At 45.8% G+C, this 26811-nt stretch overlaps 1 protein-coding gene across 3 annotated transcripts in view; it reads left to right on the top strand.

The window, feature by feature from the left end:
* The window catches only part of LOC134949271 (cytochrome P450 2A6-like), a 192714-nt gene that overhangs the window by 143170 nt on the left and 22733 nt on the right, over window positions 1–26811 (top strand). For all 3 annotated transcript variants that reach the window (XM_063937764.1, XM_063937765.1, XM_063937766.1), the window contains exon 7: window positions 1283–1470. In XM_063937764.1, the coding sequence (XP_063793834.1) occupies window positions 1283–1470 (188 nt within the window). The remainder of the gene's footprint in view (window positions 1–1282; window positions 1471–26811) is intronic.

Here is a 26811-nt window from a genome sequence, read left to right as displayed (position 1 = left end):
TGCAACAAAGCCACGCCCATTTTTGGCACACGTGCGCTGGTTCATCCCTTTGCTAGTGCCAATTTTGGGAGATGGGGGGGGGGCGCGCCGGAGAATTTTTTGGCTTGGGGAAGAAAAATTTCTAGTTACGCCACTGACCTCTTACCACTTATAGCAGCAGCACATGCGCACACACACACACACACACACACACACACTCACTCACACACACACACACACACACACACACACACACACACACACACACACACCTCTAACCACATATAGCAGTAGAACACTGGCACACACCTCTTACCACATATAGCAGCAGCACACTGGCGTATCACACACACCTCTTACCACACATAGCAAGACACACACAAATGAGCAATTCCGGAATCACATGTCCTGACACATTACAGGAACATGACAAATGTGGCGGAGTCATATGAGCATGAAACAACTGCAGCCAGGAATGTAAACAAACTTCTTGAAACTGCATGCTATATTCTTTTAATTCTCTAGTCACTGACTCCACAATGCATAATCCATTTATACCATTCATAATCACACACCATCAAATCATTCATAATCACATGCACACACACGCCCCCAACTCACATGCTGTCCTGCTCCTGCGAAGGACATCTTTGGAGTGTGCAATGCATCATGGGATTTGTAGTTTTTTTTTACTGCTCAGAGTCTGAGCAGTAGAAATGAAACTACAAATCCCACACCACCCCTCTTCCTTCTGTGGCCGGCCGGGTGTGCGGAGGTGTGTGACGGTAGGGCAATCATTGGTTAAAAGGGGGAGCTATTGGCTGACGGAGATGTGGGTGGTGCGGGTATGATGCTCCGGATGATGTCGCCCCATTCCACTGGGCCTGCCACGGAGCCCAGGGCACACACCTTGCTCTCCCTGCCATAGTTGTGCTATGCCCCTTTTCGCAGGCGGCCGTGCCTTTGGTGCTCAATGAACAAGGCCCCCGCACCATATCTTACCTCAGGTAGGGAAGCCTCTAGACCCACTGTATATTAGTGCCCACAAGTCTTGTTTTTGCTCTTAACGTTTCTCACCACTTCTTTTGATGAACTAGATTTTTCATTCATCCTTCAGTACTACTGCTATACAGTACAGACCATACCCCTTTTTTAACCATTTGCCTAACTCCTCATTTAGCCTAATCCCTCTCTGTAACTCTGTCTCTAACTGAAATTGTAAGGCCTCCCTTTAACGTTTTATTTAAAGGAGATCATATGTAGATCATAGATTATATATTTGCTGTCATTTTAATATATACAGATAAATTGCATGAGGAAATTGATCGGGTGATTTGCCAAATACGACAACCTAGAGTGGAAGATAGGAACCAGATGCCATACATGAATGCTGTTTTACATGAGATTCAGAGGATTTCAAATGTCTTTCCAATGGGCATTTTTCGATGTACCACCAGGGACGTGAACTTCCGTGGGTTCTGTATTCCCAAGGTAAACTGCAGCAGCTATTAAAACTGTGTAACACATTTTGGGGGTAATTCCAAGTTGATCGCAGCAGGAATTTTTTTAGCAGTTGGGCAAAACCATGGCCCTCATTCCGAGTTGATCGCTCGCAAGGCGAATTTAGCAGAGTTGCTCACGCTAAGCCTACGCCTACTGGGAGTGTATCTTAGCTTCTTAAAATTGCGACCGATGTATTCGCAATATTGCGATTACAAACTACTTAGCAGTTTCAGAGTAGCTTCAGACTTACTCGGCATCTGCGTTCAGTTCAGTGCTTGTCGTTCCTGGTTTGACGTCATAAACACACCCAGCGTTCGCCCAGACACTCCCCCGTTTCTCCGGCCACTCTTGCGTTTTTTCCGGAAACGGTAGCGTTTTTATCCACACGCCCATAAAACGGCCTGTTTCCGCCCAGTAACACCCATTTCCTGTCAATCACACTACGTTCGCCAGAGCGAAGAAAAAGCCGTGAGTAAAAATACTATCTTCATTGTAAAATTACTTGGCGCAGTCGCAGTGCGAATATTGCGCATGCGTACTAAGCGGAATTTCACTGCGATGCGAAGAAAATTACAGAGCGAACGACTCGGAATGAGGGCCCATGTGCACTGCAGGGGAGGCAGATTTAACATGTGCAGAGAGAGTTAGATTTGGGTGTGGTGTGTTCAATCTGCAATCTAATTTGCAGTGTAAAAATAAAGCAGCCAGTATTTACCCTGCACAGAAACAAAATAACCCACCCAAATCTAACTGTCTCTGCAAATGTTATATCTGCCCACCCTGCAGTGCACATGGTTTTGCCCAATTGCTAAAAAAATTCCTGCTGCGATCAACTTGGAATTACCCCCTTTGTGCAATTCCTACATACTGTATGCACTGCTTCTAAAAAAAAAATACATATTACATTAGATAGAAAATTGCTTATTTCATAAAAGCACACTTTACTATAGTTACAGTACACCCAAAACATAACCTATGCATACACATAATACATGATGTACAGCAGTGGCATAAGTTTGTCCCAGTTGCCCGGAGGCAAGAAAATATTAGTGCCCCCACATATATATATATATATATATATATTAGAGATGAGCGCCTGAAATTTTTCGGGTTTTGTGTTTTGGTTTTGGGTTCGGTTCCGCGGCCGTGTTTTGGGTTCGAACGCGTTTTGGCTAAACCTCACCGAATTTTTTTTGTCGGATTCGGGTGTGTTTTGGATTCGGGTGTTTTTTTCAAAAAACACTAAAAAACAGCTTAAATCATAGAATTTGGTGGTCATTTTGATCCCAAAGTATTATTAACCTCAAAAACCATAATTTACACTCATTTTCAGTCTATTCTGAATACCTCACACCTCACAATATTATTTTTAGTCCTAAAATTTGCACCGAGGTCGCTGTGTGAGTAAGATAAGCGACCCTAGTGGCCGACACAAACACCGGGCCCATCTAGGAGTGGCACTGCAGTGTCACGCAGGATGTCCCTTCCAAAAAACCCTCCCCAAACAGCACATGACGCAAAGAAAAAAAGAGGCGCAATGAGGTAGCTGTGTGAGTAAGATTAGCGACCCTAGTGGCCGACACAAACACCGGGCCCATCTAGGAGTGGCACTGCCGTGTCACGCAGGATGGCCCTTCCAAAAAACCCTCCCCAAACAGCACATGACGCAAAGAAAAAAAGAGGCGCAATGAGGTAGCTGTGTGAGTAAGATTAGCGACCCTAGTGGCCGACACAAACACCGGGCCCATCTAGGAGTGGCACTGCAGTGTCACGCAGGATGTCCCTTCCAAAAAACCATCCCCAAACAGCACATGACGCAAAGAAAAAAAGAGGCGCAATGAGGTAGCTGTGTGAGTAAGATTAGCGACCCTAGTGGCCGACACAAACACCGGGCCCATCTAGGAGTGGCACTGCAGTGTCACGCAGGATGTCCCTTCCAAAAAACCCTCCCCAAACAGCACATGACGCAAAGAAAAAAAGAGGCGCAATGAGGTAGCTGACTGTGTGAGTAAGATTAGCGACCCTAGTGGCCGACACAAACACCGGGCCCATTTAGGAGTGGCACTGCAGTGTCACGCAGGATGTCCCTTCCAAAAAACCCTCCCCAATCAGCACATGATGCAAAGAAAAAGAAAAGAAAAAAGAGGTGCAAGATGGAATTGTCCTTGGGCCCTCCCACCCACCCTTATGTTGTATAAACAAAACAGGACATGCACACTTTAACCAACCCATCATTTCAGTGACAGGGTCTGCCACACGACTGTGACTGATATGACGGGTTGGTTTGGACCCCCCCAAAAAAGAAGCAATTAATCTCTCCTTGCACAAACTGGCTCTACAGAGGCAAGATGTCCACCTCATCATCACCCTCCGATATATCACCGTGTACATCCCCCTCCTCACAGATTATCAATTCGTCCCCACTGGAATCCACCATCTCAGCTCCCTGTGTACTTTGTGGAGGCAATTGCTGCTGGTCAATGTCTCCGCGGAGGAATTGATTATAATTCATTTTAATGAACATCATCTTCTCCACATTTTCTGGATGTAACCTCGTACGCCGATTGCTGACAAGGTGAGCGGCGGCACTAAACACTCTTTCGGAGTACACACTTGTGGGAGGGCAACTTAGGTAGAATAAAGCCAGTTTGTGCAAGGGCCTCCAAATTGCCTCTTTTTCCTGCCAGTATAAGTACGGACTGTGTGACGTGCCTACTTGGATGCGGTCACTCATATAATCCTCCACCATTCTATCAATGTTGAGAGAATCATATGCAGTGACAGTAGACGACATGTCCGTAATCGTTGTCAGGTCCTTCAGTCCGGACCAGATGTCAGCATCAGCAGTCGCTCCAGACTGCCCTGCATCACCGCCAGCGGGTGGGCTCGGAATTCTGAGCCTTTTCCTCGCACCCCCAGTTGCGGGAGAATGTGAAGGAGGAGATGTTGACAGGTCGCGTTCCGCTTGACTTGACAATTTTGTCACCAGCAGGTCTTTCAACCCCAGCAGACTTGTGTCTGCCGGAAAGAGAGATCCAAGGTAGGCTTTAAATCTAAGATCGAGCACGGTGGCCAAAATGTAGTGCTCTGATTTCAACAGATTGACCACCCGTGAATCCTTGTTAAGCGAATTAAGGGCTCCATCCACAAGTCCCACATGCCTAGCGGAATCGCTCCGTGTTAGCTCCTCCTTCAATGTCTCCAGCTTCTTCTGCAAAAGCCTGATGAGGGGAATGACCTGACTCAGGCTGGCAGTGTCTGAACTGACTTCACGTGTGGCAAGTTCAAAGGGCATCAGAACCTTGCACAACGTTGAAATCATTCTCCACTGCGCTTGAGACAGGTGCATTCCACCTACTATATCGTGCTCAATTGTATAGGTTTGAATGGCCTTTTGCTGCTCCTCCAACCTCTGAAGCATATAGAGGGTTGAATTCCACCTCGTTACCACTTCTTGCTTCAGATGATGGCAGGGCAGGTTCAGTAGTTTTTGGTGGTGCTCCAGTCTTCTGTACGTGGTGCCTGTACGCCGAAAGTGTCCCGCAATTCTTCTGGCCACCGACAGCATCTCTTGCACGCCCCTGTCGTTTTTTAAAAAATTCTGCACCACCAAATTCAAGGTATGTGCAAAACATGGGACGTGCTGGAATTTGCCCATATTTAATGCACACACAATATTGCTGGCGTTGTCTGATGCCACAAATCCACAGGAGAGTCCAATTGGGGTAAGCCATTCCGCGATGATCTTCCTCAGTTGCCGTAAGAGGTTTTCAGCTGTGTGCGTATTCTGGAAAGCGGTGATACAAAGCGTAGCCTGCCTAGGAAAGAGTTGGCGTTTGCGAGATGCTGCTACTGGTGCCGCCGCTGCTGTTCTTGCGGCGGGAGTCCATACATCTACCCAGTGGGCTGTCACAGTCATATAGTCCTGACCCTGCCCTGCTCCACTTGTCCACATGTCCGTGGTTAAGTGGACATTGGGTACAACTGCATTTTTTAGGACACTGGTGAGTCTTTTTCTGACGTCCGTGTACATTCTCGGTATCGCCTGCCTAGAGAAGTGGAACCTAGATGGTATTTGGTAACGGGGGCACACTGCCTCAATAAATTGTCTAGTTCCCTGTGAACTAACGGCGGATACCGGACGCACGTCTAACACCAACATAGTTGTCAAGGCCTCAGTTATCCGCTTTGCAGTAGGATGACTGCTGTGATATTTCATCTTCCTCGCAAAGGACTGTTGAACAGTCAATTGCTTACTGGAAGTAGTACAAGTGGGCTTACGACTTCCCCTCTGGGATGACCATCGACACCCAGCGGCAACAACAGCAGCGCCAGCAGCAGTAGGCGTTACACGCAAGGATGCATCGGAGGAATCCCAGGCAGGAGAGGACTCGTCAGAATTGCCAGTGACATGGCCTGCAGGACTATTGGCATTCCTGGGGAAGGAGGAAGTTGACACTGAGGGAGTTGGTGGGGTGGTTTGCATGAGCTTGGTTACAAGAGGAAGGGATTTACTGGTCAGTGGACTGCTTCCGCTGTCACCCAAAGTTTTTGAACTTGTCACTGACTTATTATGAATGCGCTGCAGGTGACGTATAAGGGAGGATGTTCCGAGGTGGTTAACGTCCTTACCCCTACTTATTACAGCTTGACAAAGGGAACACACGGCTTGACACCTGTTGTCCGCATTTCTGGTGAAATACCTCCACACCGAAGAGCTGATTTTTTGGTATTTTCACCTGGCATGTCAACGGCCATATTCCTCCCACGGACAACAGGTGTCTCCCCGGGTGCCTGACTTAAACAAACCACCTCACCATCAGAATCCTCCTTGTCAATTTCCTCCCCAGCGCCAGCAACACCCATATCCTCCTCATCCTGGTGTACTTCAACACTGACATCTTCAATCTGACTATCAGGAACTGGACTGCGGGTGCTCCTTCCAGCACTTGCAGGGGGCGTGCAAATGGTGGAAGGCGCATGCTCTTCACGTCCAGTGTTGGGAAGGTCAGGCATCGCAACCGACACAATTGGACTCTCCTTGTGGATTTGGGATTTCGAAGAATGCACAGTTCTTTGCTGTGCTGCTTTTGCCAGCTTGAGTCTTTTCATTTTTCTAGCGAGAGGCTGAGTGCTTCCATCCTCATGTGAAGCTGAACCACTAGCCATGAACATAGGCCAGGGCCTCAGCCGTTCCTTGCCACTCCGTGTCGTAAATGGCATATTGGCAAGTTTACGCTTCTCCTCCGACAATTTTATTTTAGGTTTTGGAGTCCTTTTTTTTCTGATATTTGGTGTTTTGGATTTGACATGCTCTGTACTATGACATTGGGCATCGGCCTTGGCAGACGACGTTGCTGGCATTTCATCGTCTCGGCCATGACTAGTGGCAGCAGCTTCAGCACGAGGTGGAAGTGGATCTTGATCTTTCCCTAATTTTGGAACCTCAACATTTTTGTTCTCCATATTTTAATAGGCACAACTAAAAGGCACCTCAGGTAAACAATGGAGATGGATACTAGTATACAATTATGGACTGCCTGCTGAGTGCAGACACAGAGGTAGCCACAGCCGTGAACTACCGCACTGTACTGTGTCTGCTGCTAATATAGACTGGTTGATAAAGAGATAGTATACTCGTAACTAGTATGTATGTATAAAGAAAGAAAGAAAGAAAAACCACGGTTAGGTGGTATATACAATTATGGACGGGCTGCCGAGTGCCGACACAGAGGTAGCCACAGCCGTGAACTACCGCACTGTACTGTGTCTGCTGCTAATATATAGACTGGTTGATAAAGAGATAGTATACTCGTAACTAGTATGTATGTATAAAGAAAGAAAAAAAAACCACGGTTAGGTGGTATATACAATTATGGACGGGCTGCCGAGTGCCGACACAGAGGTAGCCACAGCCGTGAACTACCGCACTGTACTGTGTCTGCTGCTAATATAGACTGGTTGATAAAGAGATAGTATACTCGTAACTAGTATGTATGTATAAAGAAAGAAAAAAAAACCACGGTTAGGTGGTATATACAATTATGGACGGGCTGCCGAGTGCCGACACAGAGGTAGCCACAGCCGTGAACTACCGCACTGTACTGTGTCTGCTGCTAATATATAGACTGGTTGATAAAGAGATAGTATACTCGTAACTAGTATGTATGTATAAAGAAAGAAAAAAAAAACACGGTTAGGTGGTATATACAATTATGGACGGGCTGCCGAGTGCCGACACAGAGGTAGCCACAGCCGTGAACTACCGCACTGTACTGTGTCTGCTGCTAATATAGACTGGTTGATAAAGAGATAGTATACTCGTAACTAGTATGTATGTATAAAGAAAGAAAAAAAAACCACGGTTAGGTGGTATATACAATTATGGACGGGCTGCCGAGTGCCGACACAGAGGTAGCCACAGCCATGAACTACCGCACTGTACTGTGTCTGCTGCTAATATATAGACTGGTTGATAAAGAGATAGTATACTCGTAACTAGTATGTATGTATAAAGAAAGAAAAAAAAAACACGGTTAGGTGGTATATACAATTATGGACGGGCTGCCGAGTGCCGACACAGAGGTAGCCACAGCCGTGAACTACCGCACTGTACTGTGTCTGCTGCTAATATAGACTGGTTGATAAAGAGATAGTATACTCGTAACTAGTATGTATGTATAAAGAAAGAAAAAAAAACCACGGTTAGGTGGTATATACAATTATGGACGGGCTGCCGAGTGCCGACACAGAGGTAGCCACAGCCGTGAACTACCGCACTGTACTGTGTCTGCTGCTAATATATAGACTGGTTGATAAAGAGATAGTATACTCGTAACTAGTATGTATGTATAAAGAAAGAAAAAAAAACCACGGTTAGGTGGTATATACAATTATGGACGGGCTGCCGAGTGCCGACACAGAGGTAGCCACAGCCGTGAACTACCGCACTGTACTGTGTCTGCTGCTAATATATAGACTGGTTGATAAAGAGATAGTATACTCGTAACTAGTATGTATGTATAAAGAAAGAAAAAAAAACCACGGTTAGGTGGTATATACAATTATGGACGGGCTGCCGAGTGCCGACACAGAGGTAGCCACAGCCGTGAACTACCGCACTGTACTGTGTCTGCTGCTAATATAGACTGGTTGATAAAGAGATAGTATACTCGTAACTAGTATGTATGTATAAAGAAAGAAAAAAAAAACACGGTTAGGTGGTATATACAATTATGGACGGGCTGCCGAGTGCCGCCACAGAGGTAGCCACAGCCGTGAACTACCGCACTGTACTGTGTCTGCTGCTAATATATAGACTGGTTGATAAAGAGATAGTATACTCGTAACTAGTATGTATGTATAAAGAAAGAAAAAAAAACCACGGTTAGGTGGTATATACAATTATGGACGGGCTGCCGAGTGCCGACACAGAGGTAGCCACAGCCGTGAACTACCGCACTGTACTGTGTCTGCTGCTAATATATAGACTGGTTGATAAAGAGATAGTATACTCGTAACTAGTATGTATGTATAAAGAAAGAAAAAAAAACCACGGTTAGGTGGTATATACAATTATGGACGGGCTGCCGAGTGCCGACACAGAGGTAGCCACAGCCATGAACTACCGCACTGTACTGTGTCTGCTGCTAATATATAGACTGGTTGATAAAGAGATAGTATACTCGTAACTAGTATGTATGTATAAAGAAAGAAAAAAAAAACACGGTTAGGTGGTATATACAATTATGGACGGGCTGCCGAGTGCCGACACAGAGGTAGCCACAGCCGTGAACTACCGCACTGTACTGTGTCTGCTGCTAATATAGACTGGTTGATAAAGAGATAGTATACTCGTAACTAGTATGTATGTATAAAGAAAGAAAAAAAAACCACGGTTAGGTGGTATATACAATTATGGACGGGCTGCCGAGTGCCGACACAGAGGTAGCCACAGCCGTGAACTACCGCACTGTACTGTGTCTGCTGCTAATATATAGACTGGTTGATAAAGAGATAGTATACTCGTAACTAGTATGTATGTATAAAGAAAGAAAAAAAAACCACGGTTAGGTGGTATATACAATTATGGACGGGCTGCCGAGTGCCGACACAGAGGTAGCCACAGCCGTGAACTACCGCACTGTACTGTGTCTGCTGCTAATATATAGACTGGTTGATAAAGAGATAGTATACTCGTAACTAGTATGTATGTATAAAGAAAGAAAAAAAAACCACGGTTAGGTGGTATATACAATTATGGACGGGCTGCCGAGTGCCGACACAGAGGTAGCCACAGCCGTGAACTACCGCACTGTACTGTGTCTGCTGCTAATATAGACTGGTTGATAAAGAGATAGTATACTCGTAACTAGTATGTATGTATAAAGAAAGAAAAAAAAAACACGGTTAGGTGGTATATACAATTATGGACGGGCTGCCGAGTGCCGCCACAGAGGTAGCCACAGCCGTGAACTACCGCACTGTACTGTGTCTGCTGCTAATATATAGACTGGTTGATAAAGAGATAGTATACTCGTAACTAGTATGTATGTATAAAGAAAGAAAAAAAAACCACGGTTAGGTGGTATATACAATTATGGACGGGCTGCCGAGTGCCGACACAGAGGTAGCCACAGCCGTGAACTACCGCACTGTACTGTGTCTGCTGCTAATATATAGACTGGTTGATAAAGAGATAGTATACTCGTAACTAGTATGTATGTATAAAGAAAGAAAAAAAAACCACGGTTAGGTGGTATATACAATTATGGACGGGCTGCCGAGTGCCGACACAGAGGTAGCCACAGCCATGAACTACCGCACTGTACTGTGTCTGCTGCTAATATATAGACTGGTTGATAAAGAGATAGTATACTCGTAACTAGTATGTATGTATAAAGAAAGAAAAAAAAAACACGGTTAGGTGGTATATACAATTATGGATGGGCTGCCGAGTGCCGACACAGAGGTAGCCACAGCCGTGAACTACCGCACTGTACTGTGTCTGCTGCTAATATAGACTGGTTGATAAAGAGATAGTATACTCGTAACTAGTATGTATGTATAAAGAAAGAAAAAAAAACCACGGTTAGGTGGTATATACAATTATGGACGGGCTGCCGAGTGCCGACACAGAGGTAGCCACAGCCGTGAACTACCGCACTGTACTGTGTCTGCTGCTAATATATAGACTGGTTGATAAAGAGATAGTATACTCGTAACTAGTATGTATGTATAAAGAAAGAAAAAAAAACCACGGTTAGGTGGTATATACAATTATGGACGGACTGCCGAGTGCCGACACTGAGGTAGCCACAGCCGTGAACTACCGCACTGTACTGTGTCTGCTGCTAATATAGACTGGTTGATAAAGAGATAGTATACTCGTAACTAGTATGTATGTATAAAGAAAGAAAAAAAAAACACGGTTAGGTGGTATATACAATTATGGACGGGCTGCCGAGTGCCGACACAGAGGTAGCCACAGCCGTGAACTACCGCACTGTACTGTGTCTGCTGCTAATATATAGACTGGTTGATAAAGAGATAGTATACTCGTAACTAGTATGTATGTATAAAGAAAGAAAAAAAAACCACGGTTAGGTGGTATATACAATTATGGACGGGCTGCCGAGTGCCGACACAGAGGTAGCCACAGCCGTGAACTACCGCACTGTACTGTGTCTGCTGCTAATATATAGACTGGTTGATAAAGAGATAGTATACTCGTAACTAGTATGTATGTATAAAGAAAGAAAAAAAAACCACGGTTAGGTGGTATATACAATTATGGACGGGCTGCCGAGTGCCGACACAGAGGTAGCCACAGCCGTGAACTACCGCACTGTACTGTGTCTGCTGCTAATATAGACTGGTTGATAAAGAGATAGTATACTACTAATATTATATATACTGGTGGTCAGGTCACTGGTCACTAGTCACACTGGCAGTGGCACTCCTGCAGCAAAAGTGTGCACTGTTTAATTTTAATATAATATTATGTACTCCTGGCTCCTGCTATAACCTATAACTGGCACTGCAGTGCTCCCCAGTCTCCCCCACAATTATAAGCTGTGTGAGCTGAGCACAGTCAGATATATATATACATTGATGCAGCACACTGGGCTGAGCAGTGCACACAGATATGGTATGTGACTGAGTCACTGTGTGTATCGTTTTTTTCAGGCAGAGAACGGATATATTAAATAAAACAAACAACTGCACTGTCTGGTGGTCACTGTGGTCGTCAGTCACTAAACTCTGCACTCTCTTCTACAGTATCACAGCCTCAGGTCAATCTCTCTCTCTCTCTCTCAACCCTAATCTAAATGGAGAGGACGCCAGCCACGTCCTCTCCCTATCAATCTCAATGCACGTGTGAAAATGGCGGCGACGCGCGGCTCCTTATATAGAATCCGAGTCTCGCGATAGAATCCGAGCCTCGCGAGAATCCGACAGCGTCATGATGACGTTCGGGCGCGCTCGGGTTAACCGAGCAAGGCGGGAAGATCCGAGTCGCTCGGACCCGTGAAAAAAAACATGAAGTTCGGGCGGGTCGGATTCAGAGAAACCGAACCCGCTCATCTCTAATATATATATATATATATATATATATATATATATATATAAAAAGAAAAGATTTCCCCAGGGAGCTTGTCGTCCTTTGATATGTACAAGTTTACTAATACAATCTTAAAATTGAAGTTTTATTGTTATTTAAAACATACAATTGGTAAAAACTGTTTGACAATTTGCCCAGGTTGACAATAAGATGTATTTGTACAGACAATAGTTGTATTGATATTATTCCATTTCAATCAAAAAACAGTAAATGTTCTTTCTTGAAGCAATGACAGAGACACTGTCCTAATCCAATGCGTTTCATCCTACAGACTTCATCAGGGGTACAGTGTGGTCAAAGGATCAAAATTTGGACAAATATCTTTTGTGTCTTCAAAGGCAATATAATCATTTTTTTAAAATAAATATATATGTAGGGGTCCAGCCACACACTACGAAGATCTGCTCAGTCACTCACAATGCTGATTATTTCTCTGACAATTAATTTGCAAGTGACATATCCAGGATTAGAACCCACAACCTATTACACTGGAAACATGCACCTTACTGATGGAGATATCTGCTCTTGCATAGGAAGTATGAGAATTCTAACTACAGTATATGAAGTTACTTGTAATTGTCTGAGAAATAACATCATATAGTTAGAATTCTCATGCTTCCTTTATAGGAGCAAATAGCTTCATCAGTAAGGTGCCTGCTTCCAGTGTATCTATAATAAAGAGGGTGTGATCTGTAAGGTGTAGTGACTAGTGGGGAAGTCGGCTACAGAAGAGATACCGGCTGCTGTCATTTAACGTAATTGATTAATGTCACTGAACACACGGAACAGGAGGAGAGGTGCCCCCCTTCAAAGCAGGAGCCCGGCGGCAGCTGACTCCATTGCCTTCCAGAGTTCTGCCTCTGATGTACAGCATATAATGTAGCACCCTGGAGGGTGGTATGTACCAACCTGATGTGGTACATCCTGCCACACATCACGCCGTCACTAATCGCATATGTACTAACATGTGATTAGTATTGCGAAGGACATCTCTTGCGATCAGAGCTGTCCTTCATCATACACTGCAGCTGCTGGACTTCCGCAGGGGTTGCTGGGAAGGTTCAGTAATGGAAACCTCTCCACATAGGCTTTTACAGAGTAATGCCAGCAAAAATTGGCATTACCCTGCGCGGCGTAGACCCGGCGGATGGAGGTAAGTACATTCAAAAATGTGGTAAAAAACAAACAAAAAAGGGGTTATTGACGCATTTTCATTTTAGTACATCCTGCCCCCTGTACCATTCATCACACACTATATTAATTAAACATAACTAAGGATAACAATAGTGCACTCAATTTCACTGTGTGTGATTGGAAAATGGAAATTGAAGGCAGGGGGAACTGGGCATGAAGATAGACACCTAAACAATGAAAAGAGGAAAGATAAGAAAAAGTTTCTCAGTCAGCTATGGGTCACCCTGCAGCAGTCTTGATCTGATATCATGGTTTTGCCTTGTAAGTGATTGCCCGTTTAAAAAAAACATCAGAGTTTGGCCGGCATCCCACACAGCCACCAAACTCAGGCGTTACAACATCCGTCCCTATGACTTATGTGGTCCTGTGCACAAATGACATACCATTTAAAATAGGATTTTAGTACCTACCGGTAAATCCTTTTCTCCTAGTCCGTAGAGGATGCTGGGGACTCCAAAAGGACCATGGGGTATAGACGGGATCCGCAGGAGCTTGGGCACACTAAAAAGACTTTGACTGGGTGTGAACTGGCTCCTCCCTCTATGCCCCTCATCCAGACCTCAGTTATAGGAACTGTGCCCAGGAGAGACGGATATTTAGAGGAAAGGATTTTTGTTTAAACTAATGGCTAAAAACATACCAGCCCACACCACAACCATACTGTACAACCGGAGTAACCGTAAACCAGATAACAGTATGAAGTAACACAGCAACAAGCTGAAACAACAAGTACACAACCCGTGTGTAAACTAAGTTAACCAGCAAGAATACACTGCAAGTAAGAGTCCGCACTGGGATGGGCGCCCAGCATCCTCTACGGACCAGGAGAAGATCAAGTACGGACTCTTATGAGATAGGGCCGCCAACGCTGACACTTGCCTGGCAGACGCCAGAGCCAGCAGCATGACTATCTTCCAAGTGAGAAACTTCAACTCAACCTTACGCAGAGGTTCAAACTAGGGATGAGCGTGTTCGGTTCCTCGGAATCCGAACCCGCCCGAACTTCATGTTTTTTTACACGGGGCCGAGCGACTCGGATCTTCCCGCCTTGCTCGGTGGTGACAAGGAGGATTCTGATGGTGAGGTGGTTTGTTTAAGTCAGGCACCCGGGGAGACACCTGTTGTCCGTGGGAGGAATAGGGCCGTTGACATGCCTGGTGAAAATACCAAAAAAATCAGCTCTTCGGTGTGGAAGTATTTCACCAGAAATGCGGACAACATTTGTCAAGCCGTGTGTTGCCTTTGTCAAGCTGTAATAAGTAGGGGTAAGGACGTTAACCACCTCGGAACATCCTCCCTTATACGTCACCTGCAGCGCATTTATAATAAGTCAGTGACAAGTTCAATAACTTTGGGCGACAGCGCAAGCAGTTCACTGACCAGTAAATCCCTTCCTCTTGTAACCAAGCTCACGCAAACCACCCCACCAACTCCCTCAGTGTCAATTTCCTCCTTCCCCAGGAATGCCAATAGTCCTGCATGCCATGTCACTGGCAATTCTGACGAGTCCTCTCCTGCCTGGGATTCCTCCGATGCATCCTTGCGTGTAACGCCTACTGCTGCTGGCGCTGCTGTTGTTGCTGCTGGGAGTCGATGGTCATCCCAGAGGGGAAGTCGTAAGCCCACTTTTACTACTTCCACCAAGCAATTGACTGTCCAACAGTCCTTTGCGAGGAAGATGAAATATCACAGCAGTCATCCTATTGCAAAGCGGATAACTGAGGCCTTGACAACTATGTTGGTGTTAGACGTGCGTCCGGTATCCGCCGTTAGTTCACAGGGAACTAGACAATTTCTTGAGGCAGTGTGCCCCCGTTACCAAATACCATCTAGGTTCCACTTCTCTAGGCAGGCGATACCGATAATGTACACGGACGTCAGAAAAAGACTCACCAGTGTCCTAAAAAATGCAGTTGTACCCAATGTCCACTTAACCACGGACATGTGGACAAGTGGAGCAGGGCAGGGTCAGGACTATATGACTGTGACAGCCCACTGGGTAGATGTATGGACTCCCGCCGCAAGAACAGCAGCGGCGGCACCAGTAGCAGCATCTCGCAAACGCCAACTCTTTCCTAGGTAGGCTACGCTTTGTATCACCGGTTTCCAGAATACGCACACAGCTGAAAACCTCTTACGGCAACTGAGGAAGATCATCGCGGAATGGCTTACCCCAATTGGACTCTCCTGTGGATTTGTGGCATCGGACAACGCCAGCAATATTGTGTGTGCATTAAATATGGGCAAATTCCAGCACGTCCCATGTTTTGCACATACCTTGAATTTGGTGGTGCAGAATTTTTTAAAAAACGACAGGGGCGTGCAAGAGATGCTGTCGGTGGCCAGAAGAATTGCGGGACACTTTCGGCGTACAGGCACCACGTACAGAAGACTGGAGCACCACCAAAAACGCCTGAACCTGCCCTGCCATCATCTGAAGCAAGAAGTGGTAACGAGGTGGAATTCAACCCTCTATATGCTTCAGAGGTTGGAGGAGCAGCAAAAGGCCATTCAAGCCTATACAATTGAGCACGATATAGGAGGTGGAATGTACCTGTCTCAAGCGCAGTGGAGAATGATTTCAACGTTGTGCAAGGTTCTGCAACCTTTTGAACTTGCCACACGTGAAGTCAGTTCAGACACTGCCAGCCTGAGTCAGGTCATTCCCCTCATCAGGCTTTTGCAGAAGAAGCTGGAGGCATTGAAGGAGGAGCTAAAAGGGAGCGATTCCGCTAGGCATGTGGGACTTGTGGATGGAGCCCTTAATTCGCTTAACAAGGATTCACGGGTGGTCAATCTGTTGAAATCAGAGCACTACATTTTGGCCACCGTGCTCGATCCTAGATTTAAAACCTACCTTGGATCTCTCTTTCCGGCAGACACAAGTCTGCTGGGGTTCAAAGACCTACTGGTGACAAAATTGTCAAGTCAAGCGGAACGCGACCTGTCAACATCTCCTCCTTCACATTCTCCCGCAACTGGGGGTGCGAGGAAAAGGCTCAGAATTCCGAGCCCACCCGCTGGCGGTGATGCAGGGCAGTCTGGAGCGACTGCTGATGCTGACATCTGGTCCGGACTGAAGGACCTGACAACGTTTACGGACATGTCGTCTACTGTCACTGCATATGATTCTCTCCCCATTGAAAGAATGGTGGAGGATTATATGAGTGACCGCATCCAAGTAGGCACGTCACACAGTCCGTACTTATACTGGCAGGAAAAAGAGGCAATTTGGAGGCCCTTGCACAAACTGGCTTTATTCTACCTAAGTTGCCCTCCCACAAGTGTGTACTCCGAAAGAGTGTTTAGTGCCGCCGCTCACCTTGTCAGCAATCTGCGTACGAGGTTACTTCCAGAAAATGTGGAGAAGATGATGTTCATTAAAATGAATTATAATCAATTCCTCCGTGGAGACATTGACCAGCAGCAATTGCCTCCACAAAGTACACAGGGAGCTGAGATGGTGGATTCCAGTGGGGACGAATTGATAATCTGTGAGGAGCGGGATGTACACGGTGATATATCGGAGGATGATGATGAGGTGGACATCTTGCCTCTGTAGAGCCAGTTTGTGCAAGGAGAGATTAATTGCTTCTTTTTCGGTGGGGGTCCAAACCAAACCGTCATTTCAGTCACAGTCGTGTGGCAGACCCTGTCACTGAAATGATGGGTTGGTTAAAGTGTGCATGTCCTGTTTATACAACATAAGGGTGGGTGGGAGGGCCCAAGGACAATTCCATCTTGCACCTCTTTTTTCTTTCATTTTTATTTGCGTCATGTGCTGTTTGGGGAGTGTTTTTTGGAAGGGCCATCCTGCGTGACACTGCAGTGCCACTCCTAGATGGGCCAGGTGTTTGTGTCGGCCACTAGGGTCGCTTATCTTACTCACACAGCTACCTCATTGCGCCTCTTTTTTTCTTCTTTGCGTCATGTGCTGTTTGGGGAGTGTTTTTTGGAAGGGCCATCCTGCGTGACACTGCAGTGACACTCCTAGATGGGCCAGGTGTTTGTGTCGGCCACTAGGGTCGCTTATCTTACTCACACAGCTACCTCATTGCGCCTCTTTTTTTCTTCTTTGCGTCATGTGCTGTTTGGGGAGTGTTTTTTGGAAGGGCCATCCTGCGTGACACTGCAGTGCCACTCCTAGATGGGCCAGGTGTTTGTGTCGGCCACTAGGGTCGCTTAGCTTAGTCATCCAGCGACCTCGGTGCAAATTTTAGGACTAAAAATAATATTGTGAGGTGTGAGGTATTCAGAATAGACTGAAAATGAGTGGAAATTATGGTTTTTGAGGTTAATAATACTTTGGGATCAAAATGACCCCCAAATTCTATGATTTAAGCTGTTTTTTAGGGTTTTTTGAAAAAAACACCCGAATCCAAAACACACCCGAATCCGACAAAAAAAATTCGGTGAGGTTTTGCCAAAACGCGGTCGAACCCAAAACACGGCCGCGGATCCGAACCCAAAACCAAAACACAAAACCCGAAAAATTTCAAGTGCACATCCCTAGTTCAAACGAGTAAGACATCAGAAACTGCAACACCACGTCAAGATCCCATGGTGCCACCGGGGGCACAAACGGAGGATGGATATGCATCACTCCCTTCACAAAAGTCTGAACCTCTAGGAGGACAGCCAATTCCTTTTGAAAGAAAATAGATAAAGCCGAAATCTGCACTTTGATGGAACCCAATTTTAGGCCTGCATCAACGCCTGCCTGCAAAAAATGGAGAAACCGACCCAAGTGAAATTCTTCCGCAGGAGCAGTCTTAGTCTCACACCATGAAACATACTTTATCCAAATACGGTGATAATGTTTTGCCGGAACCTCCTTCCTAGCTTTAAGGAGAGTAGGGATGACCTCCCCGGGAATACCCTTTCGAGCTAGGATTTGGCGCTCAACTTCCATGCCGTCAATCGTAGCCGCGGTAAGTCTGAAAACACGCATGGTCCCTGCAATAACAGGTCCTCTCTTAGAGGAAGCGTCCAAGGATCTTGCACAAGTAATTCCTGAAGGGCCGGATACCAGGCCCTTCTCGGCCAATCTGGAACGACAAGAATCGCCTGAACCCTTGCTCGTCAAATGATTCCCAGCACCTTTGGAATGAGAGGAAGTAGAGGGAACACATACACCGACTGGAACACCTACGGAGTCACCAGGGCATCCACTGCACTGGCTTGAGGGTCCCTTGACCTGGAACAATACCTCGGAAGCTTCTTGTTGAGGCGAGACGCCATCATGACGATCAGCGGAATTCCCCAAATCTTTGTCACTTCTGCAAATACCTCTTGATGAAGAGCCCACTCTCCCGGATGGAGATCGTATCTGCTGAGGAAGTCTGCTTCCCAGTTGTCCATTCCCGGAAGGAAGACTGCTGACAGAGCGCTCACGTGTTGCTCGGCCCAGCGAAGGATTCTTGTGGCCTCCGCCATTGCCGCCCTACTCCTTGTTCCGCCTTGACGGTTTATGTGCGCCATCGCTGTTATGTTGTCCGACTGTATCAGAAGGTTTCTTGCTTGTAGCAGGCTGTTGTAAATGGCTCTTGACTTGAGAACATTTATGTGGAGACAAGATTCCTGGAGCGATTATTTTCCCTGGAAATTTCTTCCTTGGGTGACTGCGCCCCAGCCGCGGAGACTTGCATCTGTTGTAAGTAGTACCCAGTCCTGGATACCGAACTGGCGTCCGTCTAGAAGGTGAGAACTTTGTAGCCACCACAGGAGAGAAAACCTGGCCCTGGGAGATAGACTTATCTTCAGGTGCATGTGCAGGTGAGACCCGGACCATTTGCTCAGCAGATCCCACTGAAACACCAGGGCGTGAAACCTGCCAAACGGAATGGCTTTGTACGCCGCAACCATTTTTCCCAGAACCCGAGTACATTGCTGAATCGACACACTTGTCGGCCTTAGAAGCTCCCTGACCATCGTCTGCAGTTCCAGAGCTTTGTCTTCTGGAAGAAACACTCTCCGTAACTCCGTGTCCAGAATCATGCCCAGAAAGGGCAGCAGAGTGGTCGGAATCAACTGAGATTTTGGCAAATTTAGCACCCAACCGTGTTGTCGCAGAACCGACAGAGACAAATTCACATTTCTCAGCAACTGTTCCTTGGATCTCGCCTTTATCAGGAGATCGTCCAAGTACGGGACAATTGTAACCCCTTGCTTGCGAAGGAAAACCATCATTTCTGCCATAACCTTGGTGAAAATCCTCGGGGCCATGGAAAGCCCAAACGGCAATGTCTGCAATTGGTAATGAGAATCCTGTATCGCAAACCTGAGGAAGGCTTGATGCGGAGGATATATCGGGACATGTAAGTAGGCATCCTTTATGTTGACTGACGCCATAAAATCCCCCCCTTCTAGGCTGGAGATCACAGCTCGAAGAGATTCCATCTTGAACTTGAAAACTTTCAAGTATGGATTGAGGGATTTTAGGTTCAGAATTGGTCTGACCGAACCGTCCGGTTTCGGTACGACAAAGAGGCTCTCGTTGTGACGGGGGAACGGGAACAATGACCCTCTGTTGACACAACTTTTGTATTGCTGCCTTCACCACCTCCCTGTCCGGAAGAGGCACTGGTAAGGCCAAAATGAAGAACCGGTGAGGGGGCACCTCCTGAAACTCCAGCTTGTATCCCTGAGACACTATCTCTAGGACCCAAGGATCCAGGCCTGAATAAAGCCAGACCTGACTGAAGATCCGCAGACGGCCCCCCACCGGTCCGGACTCCCCCAAGGAAGCCCCAGCATCCTGTGGAGGACTTGGTAGTGGCAGGGGAGGACTTTTGGTCCTGGGCGCCGGACACTGCAGGCGATTTTCTTCCCCTTCCTCTACCCTTTGAAGCGAGGAAGGACAAACCTTTTCCACGCTTGTATTTATTCAGACGAAAGGACTGCATCTGCTGATGTGGTGCCTTTTTCTGTTGTGTGGGAACATATGGAAGGAAAGACGACTTACCCGCAGTCGCGGTAGACTCCAGGTCAGCCAAGCCATCACCAAACAGGACATTACCTTTGAAGGGGAGAGCTTCCATAGCTCTCTTGGAGTCGGCATCAGCATTCCATTGATGGATCCACAGCGCCCTCCTGGCCGAGATCGCCATGGCATTGGCTCTTGATCCCAAGAGACCAACATCCCTCGCCACATCCTTCAGGTAATCTGCAGCATCCTTGATATAACCAAGAGTCAAAAGAACATTATCTTTATCAAGGGTATCCATATCAGATGGCAATGCACCAGTATTAACGAAAATGGACTTCAGCGACGTCTCCAACTTGCGATCCGCCGGATCCTTGAGAGCTGCCGTGTCAGGGGATGGAAGCGCCACCTTCTTAGACAAACGGATAGAGCCTTGTCGACATTCGGAGACGACTCCCATTTTTCCCTGTCATCAGAGGAGAAAGGATATGCCATGTCAATTCTCTTGGGAATCTGCCACCTCTTATCCGGCGACTCCCAAGCCTTTTCACAAAGAGTATTCATTTCATGAGAGGGGGGAAACTTCACCTCAGACTTTTTCCCTTTGAACAAACAAATCCTTGTTTCCTGCACCGCAGGTTCGTCAGAAATATGTAAAACATATTTTATCGCCACAATCATGTACTGAATACTCTTAATTAACCTCGGATGTAAAGCTGCCTCAGTGAAGTCGACATCGGAATCAGAATCCGTGTCGGTATCCGTATCTACCAACTGGGTAAACGGCCGCTTTTGCGACCCTGATGGGGCCTGCTCCTGAGACAAAGCATCCTCCATGGATTTCCTCCACACCTGTGTCTGAGACTCGGATTTATCTAACCTTGTAGACAAAGAGGCCACATTTGTATTAAGCGTACATTGTGAGCCAACTCCAGCCCCACATCTGCACCCCCAGCAACCTCCTCCTGGGAATAACACTCAGCCTCAGACATGCCGACACGGAGTATCGACACACCGACACACACACACTGCCTCAGCTAGGGGACAGACCCACAAGGAAGCCTGGATAGAGAAACACAGAGGGAGTATGCCAGCTCACACCCCAGCGCCCATATATCCCACCAAGAATATATGTTAAAGCGCTGCTATAAATAACAATAAATATGCACCAATAACTGTGCCCCCCCCCCCTCGATTAGCTCCCTGTTACTTGTAGTGGAGCTAGGAGGTCCCGGGACAGCGTCTCATGCAGCGGCGTGTATGAGTAGAAATGGCGCTTGTGAGCTGCGCGGCTAAGCCCCGCCCCTTCCTGGCGCGCTTCAGCCCGCTTAAATTTGAAAATGAAAATGCTGGCAGGGGTATGAAAAACAGTGCAGAGGCACCGAAAAGCCTTCTGCTAGCTTCCCAGACCCAGTAACATGCTGCCCAGGGCGCCCCCCCAACACCCTGCACCATGTGAGTGCCGTTGGTGAAGTGTGTGGTGGGAGCATGGAGCGCAGCGCTACCGCTGCGCTGTACCTCCGTTACTGAAGTCTTCTGCCGTCACTGAAGTCTTCTGCCTTCTATTACTCACCCGGCTTCTTTCTGCTGGCTTCTGTGAGGGGGGGTAACGGCGCAGCTTCGGGAACAAGCAGCTAGGCGCACCAAGTGATCGAACCCTCTGGAGCTAATGGTGTCCAGTAGCCTAAGAAGCAGAGCGCTTAACTAAGAAGAAGTAGGTCTGACTTCTCTCCCCTCAGTCCCACGAAGCAGAGAGCCTGTAGCCAGCAGGTCTCCATGAAAATAAAAAACCTAACAAAAGTATTTTCTAGAGAAACTCAGGAGAGCTCCCCTAGTGAGTGTCCAGTCAGTCCTGGGCACAAAGTCTAACTGAGGTCTGGAGGAGGGGCATAGAGGAAGGAGCCAGTTCACACCCAGTCAAAGTCTTTTTAGTATGCCCAAGCTCCTGCGGATATCGTCTATACCCCATGGTCCTTTTGGAGTCCCCAGCATCCTCTAGGACGTAAGAGAAATGTGATTTACTGTAGCTAAAATTTGCATCAATAGCAATGTAGATTATTTTTAAAATATATACTTCTGTATAACATACTTATAGATTTTATTTTAAAGTTATACTTTTGCTTAAAAATTGCTATTGTTGTGAGAGTTGTTGCTTTGTCACATTGACGCTATATTAGTCCAGGTCTGTGTGTGTGTGTGTGTGTGTGTGTGTGTGTGTATGTGTGTGTGGTGTGTGTGTGTGTGTGTGTGTTACACATGGGGGTGGTGTGAGTGTTTATCAGCAATTTTACTACTGGGGCTCCCACAACTTTGTTGCCACTGGGCCCCCACTATCCTTAATCCAGCCCTGGGCGGGATATAAAAGTAAATACAGGGTGATTCCAAAGTCGCAGTACACCCTTTTGTTTCAAAATTACTTCAATTCTCTAATCTTTTGTCTCAGCCATCTTAAGTTACCTGCGACAAACAAAGTGTTGTAACTTTTAAACCATAACTGCTATTTCAAATCTGTTTGCAGCAATAAACTTTTCAGCAATTTCTGATGTTGTCTGACATGTTACATGACCACCTTGCCATTTGAAAACACTGACTTAGATTCAAGGTGCCCAGTTTCAAGATGGCGCCCTTGTTTGGTACATACCCTAAATATCTTTACCCACTTCACCCATACCTTACTGGAGTATTCAGTTTTCCCATTTCATGCACAGTTTTTGAAACAAAAGGGTGTACTGCGACTTTTGAATCACCGTGTATGTTAGATAGTGAGATTTGTATTTTAAACCATATAAACTATTACTTTTATTTTTGCTCAAAAAAGCACTAGATTATGTAGACATAAGGATCATAGTTTTTAAAAATAATTGTATCTGGAAGCAACTTTACATTGATTACAGCACTGTAATATAATTTTTGTATACAGCCTGTATAATACAGAATTCATATTGTCTGACATCCCATATGGGTAACATAAGCTGAGATTTGCAACTTGTGACAGTATAGGTTGCTTCAAACTCATTTATACCAATAGTCACCACACCACTTTTAAGTAGAGATGTGCACCGGAAATTTTTTGGGTTTTGTGTTTTGGTTTTGGATTCGGTTCCGCGGCCGTGTTTTGGATTCAGACGCATTTTGGCAAAACCTCCCTTAAAATTTTTTGGCGGATTCGGGTGTGTTTTGGATTCGGGTGTTTTTTTTCAAAAACCCTCAAAAACAGCTTAAATCATAGAATTTGGGGGTAATTTTGATCCCATATTATTATTAACCTCAATAACCATAATTTTCACTCATTTCCAGTCTATTCTGAACACCTCACAATATTATTTTTAGTCCTAAAATTTGCACCGAGGTCGCTGGATGACTAAGCTAAGCGACCCAAGTGGCCGGCACAAACACCTGGCCCATCTAGGAGTGGCACTGCAGTGTCAGACAGGATGGCACTTAAAAAAATTGGCCCCAAACAGCAAATGATGCAAAGAAAAGAGAAAAAGAGGTGCACTGTGGTCGCAGGATGGCTAAGCTAAGCGACACAAACACCTCAATATCACAGGAATTATTCGTTCTAATCAATGGTATTATTGCTCCAAATCACTGGAAGAAAATGACAAAATCACAGGAATTATTCGTTCTAATCAATGGTATTATTGGTCCAAATCACTGGAAGAAAATGACAAAATCACAGGAATTATTCGTTCTAATCAATGGTATTATTGGTCCAAATCACTGGAAGAAAATGACAAATTCACAGGAATTATTCGTTCTAATCAATGGTATTATTGGTCCAAATCACTGGAAGAAAATGACAAAATCACAGGAATTATTCGTTCTAATCAATGGTATTATTGGTCCAAATCACTGGAAAAAAATGACAAAATCACTGGAATTATTCGTTCTAATCAATGGTATTATTGGTCCATATCACTGGAAGAAAATGACAAAATCACTGGAATTAAATGGCAGTAATGTTGGGAATTATATCAAATGGCAGTACCACTGGACATATACGTAAGTGTCACACAGGAAGGCACTTAAAAAAATAGTCCCCAAACAGCACATGATGCAAAGAAAAGAGAAAAAGAGGTGCACTGTGGTCGCTGGATGGCTAAGCTAAGCGACACAAACACCTCAATATCACAGGAATTATTCGTTCTAATCAATGGTATTATTGGTCCAAATCAGATACACCTGGGGTGTATAATCCCCAGGTGTATCTCACACATCGCTCAGTACAGTATATAGGGTGTATAATCCCCAGGTGTATCTCACACATCGCTCAAGACAGTACATAGGGTGTATAATCCCCAGGTGTATCTCACACATCGCTCAGTGCAGATTACAGGATGTATAATCACCAGGTGTATCTCACACATCGCTCAGTACAGTATATAGGGTGTATAATCCCCAGGTGTATCTCACACATCGCTCAGTACAGATTACAGGATGTATAATTACCAGGTGTATCACAAACGTTGCACAGTACAGTATAAAGGGTGTATAATCAGGTGTATCACAAGCCTCACAGTACAGTATACAGGGTATATAATCCCCAGGTGTATTTCACACATTGCTCAGTACAGATTACAGGATGTATAAAATCACCAGGTGTATAACACACGTCGCACAGTACAGTATACATACTGGTCACAACAATGCAGCAGATATTGAGCACTGATCAGGATACTAGAAGTGACATAGAGCTGTAAGATACAGCAATGGCCTACTGTACTGTACTATATGTATACTGCTGGTCACCAAAATGCTGCACTGTCCTACTATATACTGCTCACAACAATGCAGCACAGATATGGACAGTATACTTGACACAGAGCTGCAAGATACAGCAATGGCCTACTGTACTGTACTATATGTATACTGCTGGTCACCAAAATGCTGCACTGTCCTACTATATACTGCTCACAACAATGCAGCACAGATATGGATAGTATACTTGACACAGAGCTGCAAGATACAGCAATGGCCTACTGTACTGTAATTATAACTAATGTACTGTAATTATATACTGGTGGTCCCCACAATGCAGCTCACCGAGCAGCACAGATATTTGCAGCACACTGAGCACAGATATGGAGTGTTTTCAGGCAGAGAACGTAGATATTTGCAGCACACTGAGCACAGATATTTGCAGCACACTGAGCACAGATACGGAGCTTTTCAGGGAGAGATCGCAGCCACGTCCTCTCCGACCAATCTCCATTGCACGAGTGAAAATGACGGCGACGCGCGGCTCTTTATATAGAATACGAATCTCGCGAGAATCCGACAGCGGGATGATGACGTTTGGGTTAACCGAGCAAGGCGGGATGATCCGAGGCTGCCTCGGACCCGTGTAAAATAGGTGAAGTTCGGGGGGGTTCGGATCTCGACAAACTGAACCCGCTCATCTCTACTTTTAAGCATACTTTTCTACTCTTCCAGAACCTGTGTGAGACTCCCAGTTTTTCGAGTAGAATCAGTGCATCCCCTGGAAGATGGAGTGTTTCTCCCGCATCCCACTCACTTCCTAGTGAAGTGGGTAGGATGGGGAGAATAATGTCGGTAATCGTGGGTTTGTATGGAGGGGACAGGGCCGCTATTACTTGTTTCTGTGATAGTTACATCATTTGACCCCGCCCCTCTTCACATTAGCATAGTCTGAGACATTTTACACATGAGAGGGAGGAGTCTAATGCCGTGACTCATCCAGCCACTCCCCCATCACCTACCACTTACATATCTTATCCGGGGTTCTCCCTGAGAGGGGTAGTACAAGCTGTATTCTTTTACTTGTATAATGAATTTCACATTTCCTGTCACATATCTTGTGTTACCAAACCTGCCAGTTTGTATGTTTCAGTAATACCCCTTTCAGACTGCCAGTAATTACACGGGTTTTTGCATGTGAACATGCAGCAACCCAACGTGCGGCACAGTCTGGGAGGCCAGTTGCAATAACCCCCCGGGCTGAGCAACCCAATATTCAACTTGGGTAGCAAGCGGAGTTGAATACGGGTTCATCGTGGCTCGGGAGCAGTGTGAACGGATAATCCGGGTTGATGCAGCCAGGGACATATTTGCATCATAGGAAGAGGTGGATCATCTGATCTCCAAGCAGTGTCTAGGAACGCATCGGGGGTGAAGTCAGCAATCTGGTAATAAACCAGGTCTGGCCGTCTGTCTGAAAGGGGTATCACCCATATACAAAATCCCAGGTGTGACCTAGCATAGCGGACTGAAAGGGTTTCACTGCTGTTATGTTGATGTTCAGAATGTTACCAGTCAGAATGACGACACCAGAATATTGACATGCTCTGAGTGTTGACCTGGGTGTTATATTAACTAGTGATGTGCACCGGAAATTTTTTGTGTTTTGTGTTTTGGTTTTGGATTCGGTTCCGCGGCTGTGTTTTGGATTCAGATGTGTTTTGGCAAAACCTCCCTGAATTTTTTTTTTCGGATTCGGGTGTTTTTTTTACAAAAAAACCTCAAAAACAGCTTAAATCATAGAATTTGGGGGTCATTTTGATCCCATAGTATTATTAACCTCAATAACCATAATTTCCACTCATTTCCAGTCTATTCTGAACAC

This window comes from Pseudophryne corroboree, chromosome 8 (genome assembly GCF_028390025.1).
Source record: "Pseudophryne corroboree isolate aPseCor3 chromosome 8, aPseCor3.hap2, whole genome shotgun sequence".
Lineage (NCBI taxonomy): Eukaryota > Metazoa > Chordata > Amphibia > Anura > Myobatrachidae > Pseudophryne > Pseudophryne corroboree.
This window is presented reverse-complemented; position numbering and strand designations above follow the sequence as displayed.